Source organism: Melozone crissalis, unplaced genomic scaffold, assembly GCF_028551555.1.
Source record: "Melozone crissalis strain CALT ecotype California unplaced genomic scaffold, PUWL_Pcris_2 ptg000013l_1, whole genome shotgun sequence".
NCBI lineage: Eukaryota > Metazoa > Chordata > Aves > Passeriformes > Passerellidae > Melozone > Melozone crissalis.
Window position 1 is genome coordinate 52,396,716 of NW_026535791.1, and position 20,404 is coordinate 52,417,119.

Genomic DNA, 20,404 nt, shown 5'->3' on the forward strand with positions numbered 1-20,404 from the left:
AGTGGATGATAAAGCTTTTCTTCCATAGTGAATCTAGGACATTGCAAAATCATTATTTCTCCTACTTTAACCTATTTAAATATTACACTTGAAGTACAGATAGATAACAACTTCAAAACTGAGGCTTTTTATAAAAACTGCTGAAATAGAAACCTTTAATGATGAAATCCTTTTTCACCTAGAAATTAAGTTGTATACTATTTCCTCAACTAAATAAAGGAGGCCTATTCAAACAGCTTCTTTTAAACGACACCAAACACTTGCTAGAAGTGAAGCTTATCAATCTGTATTAATATATTTTTTTTAAAACCTGGCCTACCATGTTTTAAAAGACAAGTAAATTTAACCTAAGAATCATGCACCTGTCTAGCTAGTAACACTTGCCAAGCTAAATGCTGATACAGAGTATCATTAAATTCTCTTTTCCGTCTGATGACAATTTCAGGTAATTAAAGCATTATCAAAAAGTGTCACATTTTAATAGCTGCAGAAGAATCTGTAAAGTAGAAATTATACAAAAAAGACGGATCTTTTCTGGAAAATAAAAAGTTGTAGCATTCAAATCCCATTCACAGAATTGATTCTTTCAGGTAGGGAGAGGTTAAAACAAGCACATGAACTACTTCTCGGAATGTAAACATTAAAGGGAAGAATTTTTAACCTATTGGTTTTTTTCCAAATAATTTCTCCAACAACAAAAGCCAGGCAGGCAAGTTGCACACCCAGCCTCCTGTACATTAACTGATGCTTAAAATTCCCATCAAGTTTTGAGTAATTCAGGACTCTGGCTAAACAAATGTGTTCAAAGTGAATCTTTTCTAGTGGTGTTAATTATCTTTAAGTGTTTAAACCCACTATGAAACAGTTTCCTTAAAATGAAAACTAACACAAACAGACATTTAGCACAAAAGTTACTCCATTTAATTCAAGGGTGTTACAGTTCGAGTTACCACAAACAAAATTAGATACAAAATAACCCAGATTCCAGCAAAGAAGGAAAATCAACAAGAGGAGCGAAGAACTTTGCCAGGTATCGTAAAACCCCAAATTTTAGTCTACAAGATATATCTTGATTGTTTAATAGAAGTAATAAAAAATGTTATGACAGATACATTTTCCAATACAATTCAAAGTAATGAATCCTGATCTTTCTTCAGATGCTCTTTGATTTTGTGTCTGTGAACAGATGTGAGTTGTGATACACAGCTCTTGCTTCTTGAGCTGGGATTAGAAGTACACTCAGTATTTTGAACTGGATGTCCCAGAACCAGTCTAAGCCAAAAGGCTTCTCATTTTCTGCAAGGATGAATAACTTGCAGTTTACCTCTGGTAGTACATAAAGAATCAATTCAAGCAAATCATTAACACACCATTTTCCATGTATTCTGTTCAGTTAATGAGAAGTGTTTCTCAGAATTTTTTTTCCCCTTCCAAAAAAGGTAAGTAGGAAAAAAAAACCTGAACAGGGACAGCTCATATTGGAAAAAAAAAATTAAAAAAAGCTCAGTTTCTAAGTTTTATCCTCATAATCAAATTTTTACCCACAAGGAGAGTAAAGCTCTTTCTCATAATTTATCAGCAGTTCTATCTTCATCTTCAATTTCCCTGGTGACAGGAAGTATTTACAGAACTGTTTTAGCTTGTTTACTCCAATTCAGCATAAAGAAATTTAGTTTGTTTTGAACAAAAAAAAAAAAATTTAAGTCTGCAAAACGAAATCAAACATCCAAACCTGAACAAATTGCCATGCCACAGCAATACCAAGTTTTAGCAGACTAAAATCCTTTTTAGGTAACTAACTGAAAGAAGCAGCCAATAAGGTCTTCTAAGTTTAAAACAGAATCTCTGTAGGAGATACACAACTGTTCAGGTACTTGAAATATTGTTCCAACATCTTTTGCTCTTTCAGATGCAACAGCTGAATTTATGAGGTTGCATATATGACCACCAAAGAATTATACACATCACCACTGTAAGCTTACAATTACCCCCAAAGAAAAAAGAAAACCTTAAAATAAAAGTGGCCAGCCAAACAAGTACAAAACACGGCTCAAAACTCACATTTACATCCCAGAAAAATAAATAAAAATAACATTTTGATGACTAAGAAGCAAATGTAACAATGTAATGTTAACCAATATTAACTAATGTAATAATCCATAAAGGATTTAGAAGCATTTTGTTCCAAAGAAGTTCATGTTACATAGAGTCTAATAAAAATCAAATCCATGCAAGAGCACAGATAGAAACTTTAGCAGCAACCCCCTCTGAACTTGGTAAGTCTAAATAGGGGTATTTGGTATATGATTAGCAACCTTTCTTTTCAACCCAGAAATATTTGTATCTACCTACTTGTATGATTTTTACACAATCATTATCTTTTGGTTTGTCCTGAAACAGCTTTTCCTAAACAGTTACTTGCTGCAAGTCAGTTCCATGTTAATGCAAAGAAAGCATGAGCTTAATACCCTTGATAGTGTCCTTTTAAAAAGCAAACAATAAAGTCTTGTGAAGTACAAAGGTTTATTATTGCTGACCCAAGGTAATAAAAGCTACATTGTTTGTATTTGACCGATTTCCTCCTTCACCAGTGCTGGACAGAAGCCTTTGAGGGACTAGTTCCTCTTAGAATACATTCCTTTCAATTACATTCCACTTCCATCTTCACCAAAAGCAGTGCTAAACCAGACACAAATCAAGAGGAGGGATTCCACACAGTGCACAAAAACTGCATTTTTAAACACTTTTCAAACAGATTGTCTATTTATTACTTAGCGTGTACTACAATGATTGTAAAGTATAAGACTGGAATTAGGTTGAAGAGCTTCTGCTTGAAGATGAAGAACTTCTGCTTGAAGACAAGTAAGACATTTAAGACCTAAAGTCCTGCACTCAGGACATTTTATTTCTCTCATGTGTTTCAGGAAATGAGTAAATAGACAACTAATAGAATAGTGTTCCAGGATTCCTATCCCCTGCCATTATCTGTGTTACCACACAGAAGGCCCGAGTCCAGAAACACACCAGCACAATTGAGAAAGCTGGAAAGGCCAGGTTGAAAACCTGATACACTAATATTAAGAAAGCAAAACGAAATCAAAGTTCAGCTGTGGTCAACAGCTATTTTTCAATACTTTTTTCCAATCAAACTTTTCACTTTCATTTTTAAATTTAAAACTGATGTCGAGCTAATTCAGGATATGCAAAAACAAAACAAATAAAACCTCTGGACATTCCCACAGAAGACAAAGCCTGACCATTGAGTAGTAGTTAAAGACCTCAATTCATCAGAAAGTTCAGTCTTCACATTATATCTTAAAACCTTAGGACTGGTATTTTTGAAAACTGGAGTAAAACTTCCACTTTCAAAGCCATTACCACAAAGCACCATGTAACTCATACCATATTCTTCATGGTTGCACAGTAAGCATATGTTTTAAAAGAAATACCATTATTCCTGGCCTGTTCCAATTTATGGTAGAAACTTATAAAAACTCTTTGTACAATACAAAAAAAATTAAAGTTGCAAGCTAAGAGTATGCAAGCTGTTATTGCATATATATGCAACCCAAACAAAAGGTGAGAGACACATTTTATCCCATCTTTTAGGCAAAGAATCAACAGTTTCTGCACTCAGAGCTGGAATGTCTTCACTTATTATACAGCTTAACTTTGGACCAGCCAAGTGGAATTCCCTGCAATTTAACAGAAGAGAAAAAAGGCACTTCTGTATTCAATAGAGTGGTTTTACAAACTCAGTTTATGAACACAGAAGTGCCTATTTCCCTCTGCTGACTCAACACACATAGGTTTGGTAGTTGTTTACAATGCATGAGCCTACATTCAGACAGAAGAGACCACCTCAAAGTTACATGGCCTGATAAGTGCATGACACTTACGGCACAGACACAACTTAAACAGAATATGCTAATCTGTGTAAGGAAGTATACAAATTTGCAAGGCTTGAAAAAGAACTGTTGGCAACTCAATGAATACTTCAGGCTCCATGTCATGAAATCTGCACCAAATGATATCACAGCATACACCGCAGCACAGGTCGCAGTTGAGAGGGCCACAGAGCATCACCACAGAATTTCAGAAGGCTCCAACCCAAACAAAGTAACACCACACCACTACAGAAGACTTCAGGCATCTGCCCTTTTTGTTCTTTAGCCCAACCTTTTATACCCCTCATATTCATCCATTGCACCTGTGTGCCCTCTGTTCCCTTCCATGACTGGTCAGTGCACCTGGGCCCCCCATGTCTCTTTGCTTTCAATGTTTGCAAGGCTCATTGCTGTCAATGCTGCTCACCTGCTTCTCACAGCTGTAGCCCATTGGGGATGAGGCTCACCTGCAGCCCCACCCCCCAATTACCACAAACTGTGTGCCTACAAAATGATACCTATACTTCCTTATAATCTTCAGTACTATTACCTAACTTACTGATCCAGTGTCACAAGTGTGGTATTCACAATGTCAGTTCATTCACCTGGCATTTTTTTTTTTTTTTCAAAATATTGATATAGTTTAACATTGCATACAGGAAAGGATACCTTGTATACAAATAATCATGGTTCAAACCACATCCGATTTGCAAGCTTGAATTTATCTCTACAGTCTGTAATGTTACATATGTTATTTAAGTTTATATAGCACAATAGTCTTAGAAGGTATTTAAAACACTACTCTCAAACTTGAGCTATTATACTGACAGAGAAAAATATTTCTGATTTAACTATGACCATTTCTAAAAATCTATTTCATTAGATCTTTGTTTTAAATGGATTGTAGTGAGTACTAGAGATTTCATTATTATATGCACAAATGACTCAGCACTGTAATCACAGCAAAAGGAAAGCCTTTCCAAAAGACCCAAATAATTGCTGCAGTGCAACTACAACCCTGCATTCTATCTTCTGTAAATGAGATTTTACAAAAAAACTACAAGCCCACAAGAATTTTGCCCTAAAACACTATCTCAACCTGGAAGAAGTACTGCAAATATACTTTTATTTGGTTAAATGTTAATACACTGAGAACTCATGAGTGGAACAAAATATTCCTCAAAGGGAAGGCTTTGTTTATATTCAGAAGGCAGTATCAACTGATATTCCTAAGAGACTACAGAATAACAATGCCTTAGGTATCTAGAATTTACTTCATGTGTTCCATTACCTTTCCAAATTCTCACATAGTATACCTTACAAAATTAGTGTAACTCTGTACAACATAAGGTGATGAAATCACCATTGTTTGGCACTAGAATGAATATAATGAATATCACCATATTCTCCACATAAAGAGCTATTATCCAAGAAAGAGGAAGTAAGTCTAGAATATCCAAATAAAGTTGTATTTGATATGGAACTGGAACAAAAGCCCTAACACAAATATTAAGTTTCAAAATCCCAGTCTCCAAATTGCATTCTCAAATGTCAATTAAACGTATTGGAAAAAATCTTGATAGTGTCCAAGAATTACATTACTAATGGAATAAAGATTGAAAATATCACTTGTATTAATACCTAATGTTACTGAAGACATGCCAATGCCAATTTAACATTTAAATACCCTATCAGAAAAGGACCATGGTCTGAATTTTTCATGCTATTCAGGGCTGTATGGACCAGCCACTGTTTTTTCTTTACAATGCAGAAAAGTAAAGCTAAACTTAAATTCTGTTGTAACTTCATATAAGCCAACTATGTGACTGAAACACAGAATGGATGTAGTAGTTTTTTCTATTTTTACTGTGCAGTTCCTCAATAGGAAAGAAAAGCCACTCTACCAATCTCCCAGTTTCACCTTCCCCCAAGTTTTATGCACACACTTTCCATGCCTTCTTGTATCAAAACTGGGATCCAATCTCCCTCTGTTATTACACCTATCAATACCATGCACAAGGAACCCATCCAAATCAACAAATAAGACTTTAAATAGAACACTGTACATAATTGACATTATTTAAATGGACCATTATTTAAATGAGAACATTTGAGAATTTATGAAAAAGTACACCAAAACACGCTACAAGTAAATTCCTTTCACAAAACAACCCTGATTTTTCCAAACTACTTTTAAGAAAGCAACTCCACAAGAAAAAGGAAATCAAGTCAATATTAGAGTAAATTTCAGAGGCCATGGCGTATATTGTAACAATATCATTCATTTTGCAACAGTAGGGAAGATATTTTGGCTGGTAACCGGATAGCATTTCTGTGCTGGACACTGTTTCCGTACAATCTTTCCTTTTGTTTTTCTTTAAGCATAACATCATGTGAGGTCCAATATTTATTTTTTAAAAAATTGTTTGCAAAATTTTTTAAAAAAAAGTTTGCAAATTTCATACATCTGAAGAGACAGGTGGAAAGATGTAACATGTCAGAAAGAGGTGAGGCTAGAAGTGAACTCGCTACACAATACCTTATTTTCCACACAAAAGGAAGATTGACATACAAGATTACAGAATAAAGCTCATTTGCAATGACTAGCTGCCCTGAACAAATATATTTAAAGAGTAAATATATGTGATTAAACAAGAATTTATCAGATTTGAAATTATTAACAAGAAATGCATGCTTGCAGCCCAGAAGGTCAACCACATCCTGGGCTGCATCACAAGCAGTGTGGGTGAGCAGGTCAAGGGAGGGGACTCTGCCCCTCTAGTCTGCTCTGCCAAGAGCCCACTTGAGTAGCCAGCTCTGGGGTTTCAGCACAAGAGAGACACAGACCTGTTAGAGCAGGGCCAAAGGAGGCACACAAAGGTCATGAGAGGGCTGGAGCTCCTCTCCTGTAATGACAGGCTGAGAGAGCTGGGTTGCTCAGCCTGGAGAAAGCAAGGATCAGGGGAGACCTTACTGAGGCTTTTTGGCAGTTAAAGAAGGCTTAAAAAAACAAAATAAAATGCTACTTTTTACATGGGCAGATAGTGACAGGACAGGGGCAATGGCTTCAAACTGGAAGAGGGTAGGTTTAGGCCAGATGTTAGGTTGGATTACCCAGGCTGCCCAGAGAAGTTCTGAACGCCTCATCTCTGGAAGTGTCTGAGACCACCTTGGATGGGGCTTTCAGCAACCTAGTGAAGAAACCTGCCCAGAGCAGATAGGCTGGAACTCGATGGTCTTTAAGGTCCCCTTCAATAATTTCAAAGCATTCTCTGATTTTATGACTACTCAAATCTTGAAAATAAAACCAAGTCCACTTCTACCCTAAGAATCAACATTTCCTTTCATATTTTCTGTTATTTCACTCTTCATCCTAGGTATGTCTTCATCATACATTGAATTTCTCAGGAAGCAACAGACATTGCATCCATTTACCAAAACTCACATTAATTTATTCTGTTGTTTACTGCCATAGTTGCTTCTTACTTCTACTCTACAATTCTCTCACCCCAAACAACCTCAGAATTAGCTGCACCTCATCTGATACACTTAAAACAAGACCACAGTCAGTAGTAAAGGAAGTAATGAATAGCAAATCTAACACCACTTTGATAGGATAGATTCAATTACAGCTAATTGAATTCATGAGCTACAGTTCACACACCACAGTACTTGATGTGCCCTTTGCAGACTGTGTCTCTCCAAAATTGAAACATCATTGCTGAGGGTCACTCACTACTATAGCTGACACAGCACGCAGCTCAACAAATATATTTGTTTTCCATTTAAAGAACAAACAGTTCAATATCATTTATAATTCAGAATCTACATTTAGGGAAACAGAAAACAAGCTCAAAGCTGCTAAACTTAGAAGGGAGGGACAGAATTTAAGATTAGAAATAAACACAAATCTATCTGGGCCTACTCATCAGCTCATATTTAAATCAATTGTAACTGAAAGCTACTGGTGATCTGATGGCGGTTATATTATTATCCATTAACACTTTTTACAAAAGGTGAAGCATGTTAAGTTTTTGGTAGCAAAGCTAAAAGGCATATTTCTTCCCTGAAGACAGATGAAATAGCCAAACAAGAAACTTCATCAGGCATATTAGGTATTTACTGTTACTAAAGCTTGTTTCAGATGCTTGCAGATTTCCTAGGAACAAGTCTCAGGAGACAGAAGAGAGACTGATGAAATTATTGTGTCATATATATGAGGTCCTCATACATCCCTAATGGAAGAAGAAACTTGCACTGCACTATTAAAATACACCTCCTCACAAGGTACCAGAGGAAAGCTCTGACAATTACTAATAAAATTTCAAACTTCTTGACATAGAAACGAAATGTTATCCTTTGTAGGACATGCCAGTACACAAGCTAGGTATAATCAATGCTTTAAAAGTCCCTAAGCACTTGTTTTCACTACAGTGTCCTTTTAAGTCAAGTTTACTTTCAGTCTTTAAAATGAGGTCTGTGTACAACATACAAAACTCCTTAGAGATTATTGTACTTTATGGCAAATTATTAAATAGTTTCCACCTTTTCCCTCCCACCAAAAAAAAAAAAAAATTGTCTGCTTATAAAACTTACAAAACTATGCTGTGGAAGGCTCTCCAAAGTGAAGTGATCCAACACAATATGGCTTTTCTCCTTCCCTCAAGTGGCCTTGCATCTCTAGGTGGCTTTTTTTTTTTCTGTCCTATTATTATAATCAGTATTTAATTCTATATCAAGATTCACATTTCAGAGAAGCAGAGGAGGCCAAGCAGCAAAGTTGTGCTTGTTCTCAAACAATGCAGCTCCTAACATTTCTATCAAAAATGAAAGCAAATCAGACTAGAAATCTCAACTATCATGGGAGGACCTGGAGTTCTGAATCTCTCCATAGGTATTATACCCAACTGCCAATAGGAGATTTTTCTCCCTTGTACAAATATTTTAAATGACAAAACATAGAAAGATTAGAGAGAAGCTTATCAATATATTTTATTACAGGACATAAACCATCCATATTTCACTCAGGAGTGTCCAACTTGAGCATATCAAAAAATCCATAAAAAAAGCAGCACAGCTCACTTAGTTCCACATGAATAGATGACACTGCACTCACAGTATGACCTAGCAAAAGCTACACATTCAGACTCACTTATCAAATCTACAACTAGTGACATCAGTTTCTTCACTTACAATGATCTAAATATCCAACTGTGCTTCTAGCCACACTTTCACTCAGTTGTACTGGTTTTGCTCTGAAAAGAAGCAATTATCCAGAAAATACAAGCCCACCTAAACAAAATGGAAGTGTCTAAAAACAGCACTAAGACCTCTTCTCCCTTCTTTTTCCAACATCATTTTTAGTAGGAATTTGAACATTCTATACACAAGGTATAGCTTCAAATATGTACTCATGTCCACTGCCTGCCAACCTTCTGTTATTATTAATTTATTTTGCCAAGTCCCCATTTCACCAAGAACCCTCTTTTTTAAAATGCAAATAGCAACCACACAAAGTCAGTCAAATTCTAAAAGAACATTTAACACAGAAGTGTAAACTCAGTCTCCAAATATTATGCCAAAGCATTTCAATTGCAATTCAAAGATAAAATTAACTATATTGCAAGCTTTTATCACCCAGGTACACTCATGGGAAACTCTTAAAGCAATGTGAAACACGTAGACACTAAGCTATGAAATTAATAATTATGAAACCAACCCCTGCTTTTATCCTTAAGTTAGCTGGGTTTACCTGTAAACATGTCAGGATAAAAAAAAAAAAAAAAAAAAAAAAGAGACTGCTTGGTGAGACACTGATTAATAGTCACAAAACCAGTTGTCTTCCTCATTTATCATTTCACAGTGTTGCCTCTCTACTTACAATTACTGTGTATTGCAAGCTCTTCTCAACAGATCAAGAATTCACTGATAAGAAACATCCCTTGCAGATAGCAAAATCATATGTATTTCATGTTCAAAATTGTTTTAAAAAAATTTTCACATAATTATGCCAAATCAAACAAACTGGGCTGTACTCTGTCTAACTCTCAACCAACAATAGTCTAGGAGCACTGAAAAACTTAGGTCTGCCTAAGAACCAAGGCAGCAAAAATTTATCACCACTGCCATCACAATAAATATTTTACTGTAAAGTAAGTCAGGTGTTGCAGATAGAGAGTTAAGATAAATCTAGAAATCCTTCACTTATTAGAACAAAGAATATAATTTATTTTCCTAAAATACTTAAAATGGATAGATGTCATAAGCTTTACAGCATCAGGATTGGATGTGCCCCAATTTGTATCTATTTTTCAACTCATGAACGTATAAAACCTCAGTGAACGTGTAAAACTGAAATGAAAAAAAAAATTTCAAAACCTCTTTTTTCCCCCCATAAGAAATACATGTTCATGTATTTGAAAATATTTTGCACCAACTGTTAGGGTTTTTTTTCAGATTCTTTCCAATTCTCTTCCCAGTTACTTTTGCTTTTCCTTCTAATGGTTCTTTCTTGTAGGACACTCTTTCTCACAGCTTCTTCCCAGCTGGCATTTGTTGCGAAAAAAAAAAAAAAAACAGAACAAAACAAACCCAACTTTAATCAAGAAAAACTTTCCATAAACAAATCCAAGGAACCACAGCTACTCACTGTAAAAGGTAAAAGTATTAGAATAGATGTGTAAAAGCTTTCAAACAAAATGATTTTAATTAAGGTGCAATACTGGGAAAATTTTAGAAATGTTTTTTACATTTATTATAACCCAAATTCCACTGTTTCCAAATATATGAAAGACTGAACAATTTCTACAAATATGGGAATTAAACTGTGCTGGTTACTAAAAAAAGGAGGAAAAAAACCATTGCTGCTTCACCATAAATTCTAAATTCACCACTTCTGAGTGTGACAGCTGGGTGATTTAAATAAAGACATACTGGCAAAGTTTTTAAAGGCCTTTGAGAGTCACAGAAGTCAGGGAGAATTTAATGGCCTCAGAACACAAACTCAACATAGTGACATGCAACTTGAAAAATTTTCATGAAAGAGGGGACAAGAATCCCAATTTAGAAACAGACTGACCACCATTGTCCTCACTGTTCTTCAGGGACAGACAACAAGTTACTCACTAATTTTCTTGAAAACAAAGAAAAATTTTACAATGTATACTCTGAAGTTACTTTTGGCAGGCCAGGCAAATTGAAACTGTACAGGCTATCATCTCCTGCAGCCAAAGCTGCAGGAAGCCACTCCAAGCTGGCAGGGAAGAGCTCTGAGGCTACAAGTCTGTCATCAGTTTTGGGGCAGGTGGCACAAGGAGTCTGTTATTATAGCACCCAAAGTTGAATATGAACACAGCCAGCCACCAGCCCCTCCAAATCCTTCTATTTGCCATACATGCAGCTATTACAGTGCATCCTCATTAGCAGATCAGCAAAGTAAAAATCTTATACTGGTTTAGCCTGTTTCTGGAAGAGTCTGTAGAGGGATAGTTCCCTTAACATCTACCTAAAGCATTTCAGAGCATTTAATTTACTGACTGGAGTAATACCTGAGAGGCATAAAGGGCAGTACTAACTAGACGTTTTGTTTCCATCCAGAGAGCACCCTGCACCTTCAACAATAATGGCAGAGTCATTTCTATTAATATTTCAAATTGCTCTGAGTCACCATATTCCCCTAAAGAAACATAACAACACTTTAACAAATACCAAGAATGCTCTGTAAGAAGTTACATTTTAGCAAAGAACAATTCCAAAACTCATAAAAAACACAGCATAATGGCCAACTCAAACTGTCATTTTACAGGATTTTGGTAATCAGCCCTTACCTCTCTGGAAAGAATCATGAAGAATAATGAAGAAACAAACAAACAAGAAACCAACCAAACAGAAAACAAAACACAACAAAAAAATCCCACACCTTGGCACCTTCACCTGATTTCCTCTTGTATTAGACAATGTCAGAGGTTCTATAATTGCATTTTCCAGGCAAAATTATTTACCATATTGTAAGATTTAATGCTTTTAAAAATATGCCTTAGACAACATCGAGACTACATACAAAATACAACAAGTCTAAGTCACAGGCTACAACTGCTGATAATTGTTTATAATATACAGCTCTTGTGCTTCGAGTTCCCTTTCTCCAGCACTCCAATAAACACAAAATATAAATAATTACACCTGAATATACAAATTGCATATTAGAATCAAATTAACAAATAATAGGTACATGATCTTTCATGCAAAATTAGCTCAGAACCAATCCTTTAAGGAAGTAAAAAATATACCAGCTTAAAAATTAAATAAAAAACCTGCTCCTACATATTTTAGGTACTGTATTTGAACAGTTTCCAGAAACAAATATCTGGTGTGAGAGCCATTTAGAAGCTCAAATATGCTGACAGAAAATGAGCAGAAGAATTACATATTCTCACTCTTCCTCTATCAAGCTGCAGAATAGTAAAACTTAAAATTTATGAGTTTGTGTAAACTTAAATAGATATACATATTTACATACATAATGTATATAGGTATATATCCAATATAGAAAGCTGTGGGTGATACTCATACCAAATATCCAGGAAAGAAACAAGAGCAAAGATTTCCCATAAAAATTAGTCTCTTGATATACAGACAAGATAAGGGCTATGAGATACTCTCCCTAACAAATAAAGAATCACAAGACTAGAAAATCAGATACCATGGGAATGGTTCCACTGGCCAGATCAACCCAGCAGACAAGTCTCACATTCCATCACCACCAGTAGCACACAGAAATAGGTTGTACCATACAGTTCAGTGACATGAAAAGGATGCTTCCTTCATTTATATTTAATGTGCATCAGTTAGCAAGAAATAACACACACACACGATTTGTCTGATTTGAAACGTGTCGAAGCAGACCAATTGATTCCCTGAAGAAAAAAAGACAACACATTTCCACAAAAGTTACAGCTAGCAACTGCTCCAAGCTGGGATGTGAGTGAAGAAACAGGCCAGAAGAAAAAGGGCAGCCAAGTGAAAAGTTTTCATGACTAAATTCTACAGATCATCATCTTTGATCCACTCCAGTATTAAAAATAAGGGTTAAAAAAATCCATATTTTATACAAGAAACCAAACCAGTGCTTTAATGTGAAGTGCAAACAGTGCAGCTCACAAACTGAATATTATTAGCAAAGAATGTTGTATCATGCATCTCTCCCTTCTTTATTTTTTAAAAAAAGAAATCAACACTTGTTCAGTCATTTGAAAGACAGTCTTTCTATGGGAAAGCAGAAATAGTTTAATTTTGAGAACTGTTCTACTCTAAATATCCCAGGTGTACACTAACACACAGTATTCAGAAAATTTTATGCACCAGTTTGAAGCTGCTAAAAAACCCTCTAAAATACTGCAGATTTTAAAGGATGCTTTCCCAAGTAAACATAACATGTTAAATTACTCCTGAGAAGTACAAGCTAATACTGAAAATGTTCTATACTGGTAAGTGTCAACAGTATTACACTGAGCTAAATAATTTGGTTAAAAACAGCTTATGCCCAGACAAGACCTTGGAAGGTAAACACAGGTTCCTAACTTTACAAAAAAAAAATCACTCTTCATTGCTGTATACACCTCCATGTCTCTCATAATAAACAAAACAGTATCTAAATTTCACCACACTTGTCTGTTTTTTTCTAGTTATACTGACTATCACCTTTAAAAGTGGACCAAACCAGGATTAAACACACTTTGGGAAGGGATTTGTTTTGCTAAGTTTTCATGACATGAAAGCCAAAATACCAGTGCAGTCATCTCCAAAAGGCTGTTCTCTCTGTCCTCTACAAGCAGTCCAGACATGCATGCTCAAGAAGCTAAACATGGAAAAAACTTGAGTCAAGCCCTAAGAGCCTACATGCTTTCAACCCCTAGCACTTTTAAGTTCCTGTTTCTTCCCACTGAAAAAGGAAAAAGAAAAAAAAATAGTTAAAATCTCCATTTCTCTGCAGGTTTCTTATCTTCTTCAGTTTGGGCTAAGACAACACTTAACAGAGTTTTCCCAAAGTATTTTCACCTGGTAAATCAGGTTTTTTTAAGCATAAACTTGGCAGGGGAAAGGTATGGTGTTGGGTGCTTTTGATTTTGTGGGTGAGTTTTGCATGCTTCTTGTTTCTGAAATATTAATACCAGTTGTGTCCCAGATTATCTGATTATTTGCATTGCAAAAAGCACTTCTGGGCATCTCTGGGCTATTTATAGGACTTTACAAATCACTTATCTTTAAGAAGCATATTTGAGTGTTGAAGCCTATTCTATAACACACTGTCAAATTCACAACATCAGATAAAGAATACTGAATTTCTTTCTGCAATCAATTAAATATCTAAACTAGATTCAAACAAAAGAAACAGGTGACAGGCAAACACTAACAATTTACCTCAAGACTGATTTTAAACACTGCAGATAGAAAAGCAGAAATGTGAACTTTCAATTTTCACATGTTCAGACTTCTTCCATACACTCTCACTTTTCTGACCTCTCTGAAAGATAAAAGAGAACACTTGTTTCAATCCATTTTTTCCCATCCTAAAGAGAACAAGAAACTTCTGGGAAAGAACCTGTTGCTGCCTAAACTACAATAAACATTATGGTATTGAAATTCACCTCAGCAGTGGATAACAGGAAAAGCAAAGGAAGAAAGCTGAGTCTCACACCTGGTCATTTCTCTCTAGACAGCAGCTATAATAATAATGATTTATTTTGGGACAAGTGTCATTTTGTGGGAGGGAAAAATGAAGTAAGAAATACAGAGAGTGAAAACAAAATTCAAGTCATTTAGCTTTATGACTAAAGCCTCAAAGACGTACAAACGTAATGGTGAATTCAGGTCACCATTACAGTCACAACATTCAGACCATGTTTTCTTTCAAAACTTGTGGTATTCAAGAACATTGCCAACTAAAATCATGGATTATTATTTATCATCTCAGTATCAAGAAAATGTGACAAAACAGGGAAAAAATGCTCTTACATCCCTTAGAAAATTTAAAATAGGTGACAACCTTGGTAATGAAACCAAAAATAACACTTGGTAAGAAAGTGAACTAAATTAAGCCTCCAAGAAAAAGGAAAAAGCCACCAGCATTCTTTTCAAGTAAAGAACTTAGCTACTCTGGGGCACAGTTCCTTACTTAGACAATTCCCTGGCATTAGACTACAGCTGTGTACCTACTGTCATGCTGATACAATGCCACTTGAAATATATTTGGCTAGCATATTTTCTGTATGAACATAGAGAAATTAAGTATTTGAAAATATGTAGCACCTCATTTTTCCCATTAACTCTTTTAAATTTTCCCATTGCATAAAAAGGAAAATACTGGTATGCCCAATTTTTATTCTGCATTTGTTTAGTGTAAAGCACTTCATGGGAAAAGTAGTTTAAAGAATCTTTTGCATAAAAATACTCCAATTAAAATATTTCAATCAATTGAACAGATTCACAACTCCACATTTACATTTACATAGTCTGCTATGGAATTCACTATACTTTGAAAAATGGACAAGAAACAGATCTCAAAGGAGAGAGGGTAAGAAAAAATTTGTCATCTTTCTCCTCCTGGTGTTCTCTTCCTTCTCCCTTTTCCATCACTATGCATTTCAATTGGGAATGTAACACTTTTCCCATCTTTATGTACCCAAAAATGAAGAAGTACCTTCTGGTTTTCCTGTATTACTTACTCTAGTTTACCCGAATTACTTTTTCATTATGGCACAATTAAAAATTTAGTATCTCTATTTCAAGATACGTGTCAGGTGTCCAACTGCAGGCACTCTGGCTTCTGGAACAGGAAGTTTGCCCATGTTAAATGCCCATCACAACAAAGGATGATTCAGAAACTCTGCCATTAATGCTCAGTCTCCCCTTTTCACTGACTTACAAGAAGTTTGAAATAGGTTCAGGTAAGCACAGGTCATGAACTTTGAATGAACATGGTGGTCATGGCATATAATTGTTTTTGTTTCTGTGCAGCACAGAACTACCTCAATCTTGGCACAGGTGAGTGCATAGATTCACTGAGATTCACTGAGTATTTCAGCCTGGCCTGAACAGCAGTTTCTGAGTGTGCTGAACAAACATTTGTATTTCAACCTCCTTTGAAAGGAAAATTAATTCAAAACAAGATGAGGACAACCAAACACCTTCAATGGCTCCAGAGCAAATGTTCAACTTTCATACAAGGAGACTAGTTAAAAAACCCATATACTTCAAAGGTTCAAAGCCACATGTTCAACCCCTCAGGAAGTACCTTCAAAGAAATATTTTTCCTGTTTAACTTCTCTAAGTGCCAGAAACCAGTATGTGTCCCAATCCTGTGCCCTCCCCAAAGCCCCAACTTCACTTTATCAACTAAGTATTAAAGCACTTCCCTCCAAAGCAAGCTTGTATTCCAGACTCTGCTCCAATTGTCTTTTAACAAAGAGCCCACAAACACCCAAACAAAGGCTGAGTCCTGGGATGTTTGGGGGAGATAAATGTCCTCTGAATCTTTACACTAAACTGTACTTCCCTTTTGCTCTTCCCACCTTTACATGAAGTTCTTTGCTAAACCAGGCACAACATCCCAACAGAAAGCACAGAAAACACATGTCACAGAAAATCCAGCCTGCATTATGGTGGTCAGGTTAACAGAGAGATTTTAATCCTCTGAGACTATGAAGGATACTTAAAACAGTAGCTGCTATATTCAAAGCAGGTATTGCAGTCAACTTTTTTTTTTTTTTACATGGATTTTATTCCACGGTCAGAGAGAAGTTGCATAAAGTCATAGATGACTACAATCTCACAGACACCAACACAATTCTGTTACCTTAAATATTAATCATAAACAGCTCCCACAGCATGGAACTTACCTCCCTGTTTTGACTTTCAACTTTCTCAAGTTGATAGTTTCCATGGCCATAACTATTTCTAAGCCTGGGAATATCTATAAGCAATGATTCTACTAAAAAGGAGATACCCAAAAATTACATAACAGGAAGTTCTGGTATTTCCTCTCCCATCCCCAAACATCTCCAATTATCTCAGAGCATACAGCTTTCAAGAACATCAGCAGAAAGAAAATGGTTTTCCTTATCAGAGCAAACTGCAGACTACTCTAAACTGCTGTAGTGAAACTGATGACATTAATGCCATCTATTTGTGCAGGGAGATCAAAATGGAGGATAAGGAAATACTGACTTAAACCACTGCTAAAAAGAACTGTAGATATACTCTTTCAGTACATGTGATATAAACCTACAGTGTGCTTAACTAACTTAATTTAAAAAGGTCAAAGCCAAGCAAAAAAGTTTGTCAAGTTAAAAAACAAATCCACTCTACTACTCTGCAGCATTCTGCACTGATTTAACTTGCAGCCCGTTTAAATCAGGTCTCCAAGGCTTCATGCTAGCAGGTGCACACAGAGCTGCCCAACCTCAGGCAGACTTAGATCTGACGTAGATCCCTGACTAGTGCACTACAGAGGCATTAGTGGGGCACTGCATCTTTTATAAACTTGGCCACTCAGAGCAGGTACTCACGTGTTCAGTTTCAGTATCACTTTAAGGCTGCAACATTGCTTCCTAGTCAGGAGCGAGATACACAGGCATGTCACAAATTCATTTTTTAACCAACTTAAAATAAGCCAGCTCTGTTTCTTTGACAATGTAAGGCCTTATGTATTTATCTGTGCACAGTTTTATACCTTTCCAGTTTTCTCTTTTTTTATCTTTATTTTTCCCTATTAAATGACCAATGACACAGTTCAAAAGAGATGCAAAGAATGGTCATCTTTTGAGACAGAGCTATTTGAGAAAAAAGGGAAAAAAAAATCAAACTGGGGAAGACAGAGAATGATGGGACACTACATATTCTGTCAGTGCCTTGACAGGCAGCTATCTGCTCCTTTTACCTTTTATTTCTTTCTCTGCTCCTTCATAACACGCAGTGTCTCAATTTTTTTAAGTCTCTCCTTAAATCCTGCGGAATCGCAATTTTCCCTTTCCTCAGCCTCTAAAGAGCATCTTAAAGAACACTCTAATAAAGGTATACTGTTTAAGGTTGACACCAGGATTACTTCCACATTTCTTCATTGGCTGCAGGAATATTTCCATGACTACCCTGCCTTCTTTAAAAATTACTCTTTTTCTGCAATCTGTGTTTCACTCGAAGTCTTAATCCTCAGTGATGACTACTGTATCCACATGGTCATGATGTAATGAAGAAAAGCAACCACTTCTGGAGAGAAAAAAACATTACAAACCTTCCAAGAAGTCTCTTAATAATCTCAAATAATTTATCGGTAAAATGTCTGCCCACATTTCAAATTATCTCAAAACACAAGGCATTTCAAGAAAAGATAATGCATTCTTCATTAACAACAACACTCCTGGGCCTTTCCAATTCCATGTTTAAAGCCATTACCTTCACTAAGAAAGGGTTTATATCACACCTTTTTGGCTGAAGAGAGCTTAGGGGAAATTAAGATTTACATTACATTACTTACTGAAATCTATCCAAAATAATTTCACAGTCCTATAATGAAAAAGTGAACAAAACTTCCATATAGTTGAACACACAACTTGAAGCTTTTAAACCAGGTGCAAAAACATATGCAACTGTCAGTATGAGTGTTCAAATACAATACAGAGATACAGCACACATGAACACCACGAACATCACGGATGTCTGACACGTCTATTTATTAGGCACATTTACTCTGCAATGCCACCGATTACAGGCACTTTTAGTAAGCGTGGTACTTGTGAGATGAGACCTTACCTTCTACCAAAATTCTATACACGCAAAGTATCTTTGCATCAATATTCAGGGCAACAGCGTGTCGGGGGTTTGACATACACTCACCTGCATTCGGTTAACCTGTTTGATCTCTTCCCTGGCCCGACAGCTAATTTAAATAATGAATTTTTTATCATGATGCAGGTAAATGAAGTTAAACCAGATAAACCAGGTTTTACACTAAAAGGTCTTTCAGCTTCAGCAGTGGCAGTACTCATCCCAGAGACAAGCCAAACCCAGGTCCGGGTGCAGGCTCGCTCCGCTGCAGATCCCGCAGCCGGGGCCGTGCAATGCCCACAGCCTCCCGCAGCCGGAGCCGGTGACACGGCAGCACCGGGGCCGTACAGTGCCCACAGCCTCCCGCAGCCGGAGCCGGTGACACGGCAGCACCGGGGCCGTACAGTGCCCACAGCCTCCCGCAGCCGGAGCCGGTGACACGGCAGCACCGGGGCCGTACAGTGCCCACAGCCTCCCGCAGCCCGGCTCCCGAACCGCGCGGAGGCTGCGGCGCGTCCTCGCCAGCCGCCCCCAGGCACCTACAGCCACCGCAGGCAGCCCAGCTGCCCTCACACCGGCCAGCGGTGGCGCGGCGGGAGAAAAGCCAGCGGAGAGGGAGGGGGAGGCGGAGAGAAACAAAAAACAAACAAAAAAAAAAAAAAACCAAAAAAAAAAAACCAAAAAAAAAAAAAAAAAAAGGGCGCTGGGGAAAGGGGCAGCCAGATGTTCGGGTATCTCCTCTCGCCGGGCACGGTCACAGACAGGCACCTCGGCAGCTCCTTTGTTCCCCTCCTTCCCGCACTCACCCACGGTAGCCAGGGTCTCCAGGTCCTCCAGCTTGTAGGCAGCGGGCTCGAGCGCGCCGGGCGAGCCGGGACCGGCGGGGCTGGGGGCCGGCACGGCGGGCTGAGGCGCGGCCACTCCCGCCGCCGCCGCCTCGCCGCCGCTCTTCGCCCCCATCTTGGCCTTGGCAGCGCTGAAGGCGTCCATAGGGCCGAGCGGGCGCCCCGCGGCCGCTCAGCGCATGGAGAAGGGCGAGAGGAAGAGGGAGGAGAGGGAGCGACGGGGACGCAAAGTTTCAGTCTTCAGCAGGCGGGGTGGCTGCTCCCCAGGGCTGGAGCCCGCTGCCGCGTCTGAGGGGGCGCGCAGCCCTTCAGCATCGCGGCCACAAGCGCCGCGCCGCCCGCCGGTGCCCGCAGCAGGCAAGGACCGCCGCGCAGACAATGGCGGGGGTGCGCCCAGCCGCGCCACACGCGGGGCGGAGGGCGGGGTTTGCCGCTGCCGCTGCGGCACCGTCCCGCTGAGGGCTGGCGGGGCGGGGAGGGGCCGGGGGAAGCGCGGCCCCGCCGCACAGCGGGAGCGCGGCCCTCGCCCCTCGCCGTGGGCACGGCCCGGAACCGTGTGACAGCCCCGGTGCTCTCTGCTTCTCCTTCCCCACCCTGCGTCCCGCCCGAGGGGCTGCGCAGCTCGGCGGCGGGGTGCAGGGAAGTGCTGGCGGCTGCCGCGCCTGCCCCGCGCTCCCTCAGTGTTGCAGGGACACCTGGGACGGTCCCGTCCGCTCCCCGCAGAAAGTTAAAATTGAGTGGTGGGGCCCCCTCGGCTGCACAGTAACAGCCCTGGGAGGAGCTGGTCTTTCCCCACGCGTGGGAGCTCGCTAGAGTAGCTCCCCCCGCACGTCCCAAAGGGATTGTCACGCC

General features: G+C 38.5%; 1 protein-coding gene across 1 annotated transcript in view; it reads right to left on the reverse strand.

The window, feature by feature from the left end:
• Positions 1–19,890, reverse strand: part of PRKX (protein kinase cAMP-dependent X-linked catalytic subunit) — a 53,211-nt gene extending 33,321 nt beyond the window's left edge. Inside the window, exon 1 of the mRNA XM_054271975.1 lies at positions 19,514–19,890. Coding sequence (XP_054127950.1) covers positions 19,514–19,697 — 184 coding nt within the window. The 5' untranslated portion in view covers positions 19,698–19,890. The remainder of the gene's footprint in view (positions 1–19,513) is intronic.
• Between the last annotated feature and the right edge of the window lie 514 nt (positions 19,891–20,404).